Genomic DNA, 4535 nt, shown 5'->3' with positions numbered 1-4535 from the left:
TGGCTAGACAAAGCATGAGGAGGAAGAAAATGGGGTAGAGACAATGAGGAGGTGGAGGGAAAGACGCGATCACCTTGTAGAACTCGGCCAGACGCCGTACCGAAGAGAAGCTCAAACAAGGTGTTTAGGGACGTAAGCTTCAGTGGTTAGGTTGAACCTCACAAAGCACGGGGGGGTTGTGTTGTGTTTTAGATCAAAACAACGAAGAGAGGAGAACTGGTTCACTGCACACATTTTTAAGAAAGGGTGTCGGAGTATAATGGAATGGGGCCGGCACACATTTACAGATGAAGAGACACAGGCACGCGCCCACACACACACACACACACACACACACACACACACACACACACACACACACACACACACACACACACACACACACACACACACACACACACACACACACACACACACACACACGCACAAATATGCACACACGCTCCCAGAATGCGAGTTCCCGGCTGGGTGCTGGAAGTCGGTAGCTTGCAGAAAGAAACTCCAAAAACTCCATAAAAGAGATTAAAAAGGGATGATTTAGCAACATCGCGTCGACACCGACTGATACACGGATCTCCTCTGGACCGGAACACTCGGCTCCCCATCCAGACATTTTTTGAACATGCTGATGCCCCGATCATTATCAGCCTCCATGAGGCCGTGCTCCACAGATGGCTGTGTTGCCAACTGTTTAAAAAACTGTAAAAGTATTTAAAAAGAGTGCTTTTAATGAGCGATGGTTCCCCGCGCTGGACGGCGTGCGCCGCGTCGACAGAAAGGAGCACATTCACGTTTTATTTGCCTCATTCCTCAGCGCCGTCGCCCTCACTGGCTCCCCAGGCAGCAGCGGCCCATTAAGGGCCCATAAAGACACACGCTGTATTCAGCACCGGATCATTCATATCTCTGCCGTAAACACACGTGCGCACAAACAGATACGCACTGGCTCACAGCCGCACACACTCTTACACACTGCAAACGACAAGCTGTGAACATCATCGCAAAAATCGACCTTTTATTTTACATTGACTTATTGGTAAGACCATCGCAATACTAACTACTAACATACTAGTCATTTTAAACCCGGAGGGAGAGGTCGGCTTTGAACAGATTTCAATGGTTTAATGTTACTGATTATCTTGTCTAGTACACGCATTTTGATCCCATTTCCAGGCCTTGAACGATTCGCGACTCCCAACACCTATGGAAGGGATAATGTATAGAACGCCGATCATTATCGGGAAAATAAGCCCCGACTGGGCGAACCGGACGCCGATGCAAAGCGGAGGTGTCTTGCTTCACCCTGAAGGGGCTTATTTTCGATAAAGACCGTCGACGTTCTACACATTATCCCACTTATTACACGGCTACTTGCAAAAACAAAACAATAACTTCACACGGTGTGTCTTTTTACAATTTATTTGTTACCAGCATTTGTAGTGCTGATCAGCAGAGAAATAGTCCACCAAAGACATTGACGTCGCTTAGCAACCGAGAACGCTGGGTTGATAAGGTACCGGACTACTTGCGGAGTGGTACGAAAGACGGCAATCAATCCACTTTCCCTGACAGCGGTCATTATATGGTTAGCAACGGTGAATTATCAAAAGATTATTCACCTCTGGAAGTTGCGAAGGCCCATGCAAGTGAACGGAGCGTTCCACAGCATTGAGAAGAGCTGTGTAATAAATCAGTAATAATCCACAAAAACTAAAGTTCTTCTGCAGTACATACTTCTTTCACCCCTCTGGGGTCTCCTCTGGAACCCTGACCACGCGGGGGCCGGGGAACCCGTCTCCGAGCTTTGGGACCCCCATCAAGGTCCTCCTGCAGCAACCGCGTCTCACCCTGGGACTGTGGTTCCTGGGGATCCACTGTCCATCCGCATTTCTGTTTCCAGATATCTTCAACAGATATCATCCACACAGAACGTGACGTGAAGGATTCCTCTCAGTGATGTTTCACTACGTCTGCCCGGTCCGCCTCCTAGCAGTGCCTAGAAGAAAGGATCGCTCAAGGTGTCTTCTCTGGGTTCTGAAGAGCTTTGGGACTGGCCCCTGGGTGCGCGTCTACGAACCCAGGCCCTGCCCGGGAACCCTTGAGCATTCAGCATTTAGTCAGACAACTTCCCTTCACTCCTCTGAAGTTCACTCGTTCAACAAAGTCTTTATGGATCAGTGCCGGGGTGCCTTAAATGTGGAGGAGCCGTAGGCAGGAGAAACACAAGGTTATCCCTCAGTCATCCTCCTCCTCCTCCTCCAACTCCTTCTCCTTCTCCTCCACCTCCTCCCCCCCACAGTCCTCCACCGATAGCCCCAGTTTTGCACCCAGCGGTCTCCACCCAAAGTCCCAGTCCTCCACTCACAGCCCTCCTCCTCCACCCACAGCCCTCCTCCTCCACCCACAGCCCCAGTCCTCCGCCCACGGCCCCAGTGCTCCACCCTCAGCCCCAGTCCTCCACCCACAGCCCCAGTCCTCCACCCACGGCCCCAATGCTCCACCCACAGCCCCAGTCCTCCACCCACGGCCCCAGTGCTCCACCCACGGCCCTCCTCCTCCACCCACGGCCCCAGTGCTCCACCCACGGCCCCAGTCCTCCACCCACGGCCCCAGTGCTCCACCCACGGCCCCAGTGCTCCACCCACAGCCCCAGTGCTCCACCCTCAGCCCCAGTCCTCCACCCACGGCCCCAGTGCTCCACCCACGGCCCCAGTGCTCCACCCACAGCCCCAGTCCTCCACCCACGGCCCCAGTGCTCCACCCACAGCCCCAGTCCTCCACCCACGGCTCCAGTCCTCCACCCACGGCCCCAGTCCTCCACCCACAGCCCCAGTGCTCCACCCTCAGCCCCAGTCCTCCACCCATGGCCCCAGTGCTCCACCCACGGCCCCAGTGCTCCACCCACAGCACCCGGTTCTCCGTGACGTAAACTCCGCCACTTCTTTCAGACGAGAGGAACGGCCAGGTGCACCACCAGCACCTCCACCACCACCACCACCACCTCCACCTCCACCACCCCCCGGGCACGCCCACCAAGCACTACCCCGTCTCCCCCTCGCCCGTCCGGAGGCAGGACTCTGACTGTAGCGGCCCCCGGAGCCCAGGGGGGCCCAGGCTGGGGGTCCCGGAGGACTCCTAGTTCCCGAACCCCCCCCTCGACAGCATTCCGACTGTACCCGGATCACTTGACCCCCCCCCCCCAATGGACACTTTATCATGCAGCCTTTTGTATGAGGAACAGAGTGACTTTACATAGACCGAGGTAGAGATGTATGAGTGTTCATGTTATTGAGACCCTGCAAGCTGTGCAGCGCACCTAGACGCAACACACTCCACCACACCGCCATCCCCGTCTCCACCTCCATCCCCTCCACCCCCCCACCCCCCCTGCTCCCCTGACAACCCGTCTCTATGCACCGTGCTGCACCCCCGTCTCACCCTCCATCTTCACCTCCTCCACCTTCACTCCCGCCCCCGTAACAAACCGTTTCTCCACACCGCGTGCTGCTCCTCTGTTTGATGACCTCACTTGTTCTCCCGCCCCCCCCCCCCCCCCCCCCAGGTATCATCCAGAAAAGCTACTAAGCCCCTCCTACTTCTCCTCCTCCTGCTGCTGCTGCTGCTCCTCCTTCTCCTCCTGCTGCTGCTCCTCCTTCTCCTCCCTCCCTCTCCTCCCTCCCTCTGCTTCCAACCAATCGATGGACAGCTGTGGCCGGTGGGGGCGGGGGCACCCAAACCTTATGGTTGTCGTAATAATTCCCCCGGAACACCTTGGGTGATGGGGTGGTGGTTACCATGGAAATGGACCACTCCCCTCCACTCAGGGCTCCACCTGTCCCCCCCTCCCCCACCCCACCTTACTCCGCTTCTCTGTACCCACATACACCTTCTATACTCAGCTTCACACACACACACACACAAACAAGCACACACACACACACAAACAGATGTTATAGTTAACCAAAAGGCTTTTCTTGTTTTTCCGATTGTCTCGGACTATTCCTCCATGCCACCGCCCACATGTCACACATCTACAGTCTACACACACACACACACACACACACACACACACACACACACACACACACACACACACACACACACACACACACACACACACACACACACACACACAAACACACTCTGGAGCACACACACACACACACGCACACACACTCTGAAGCAAACACACACACACACACACGCACACACAAACACAAACTCACACACACTCTCTGGAGAACACACTAGAACCATTCAAGCGAGAGGGAGAGAGAGGCATGGGGGGCACCTGAACTCGGACACTCTGTGGATTGGGTTATTTGCTCTTTAATGTATTTTCATCTGGAAGAGAACATGGAGCAGAATTGATTAGATTGGTGATGGATGTGAGTAAACAACAACCAATGACCACAACAACGACAACAACAACAACCACAAACCCAACCACCACAACAACCCTAAACGACTGCAAAGGATTGTGGGAGGGGAGGGGCGGGTGGGGTGGGGTGGGGAAGTAATGGGTGGGCCCCTGA

At 55.0% G+C, this 4535-nt stretch overlaps 1 protein-coding gene across 1 annotated transcript in view; it reads left to right on the top strand.

Annotated features, from left to right (window-relative positions):
* The window catches only part of brsk2a (BR serine/threonine kinase 2a), a 160928-nt gene extending 156818 nt beyond the window's left edge, over positions 1 to 4110 (top strand). Inside the window, exon 19 of the mRNA XM_030365324.1 lies at positions 3563 to 4110. Coding sequence (XP_030221184.1) covers positions 3563 to 3585 — 23 coding nt within the window. The 3' untranslated portion in view covers positions 3586 to 4110. The remainder of the gene's footprint in view (positions 1 to 3562) is intronic.
* The last annotated feature ends 425 nt before the right edge of the window (positions 4111 to 4535 follow it).

The sequence above is a fragment of the Gadus morhua genome, chromosome 9 (assembly GCF_902167405.1).
Source record: "Gadus morhua chromosome 9, gadMor3.0, whole genome shotgun sequence".
Classification (NCBI taxonomy): domain Eukaryota; kingdom Metazoa; phylum Chordata; class Actinopteri; order Gadiformes; family Gadidae; genus Gadus; species Gadus morhua.
Note: the sequence above shows the minus strand (reverse complement) of the source record. Positions and strands in the feature narration are given on the sequence as shown.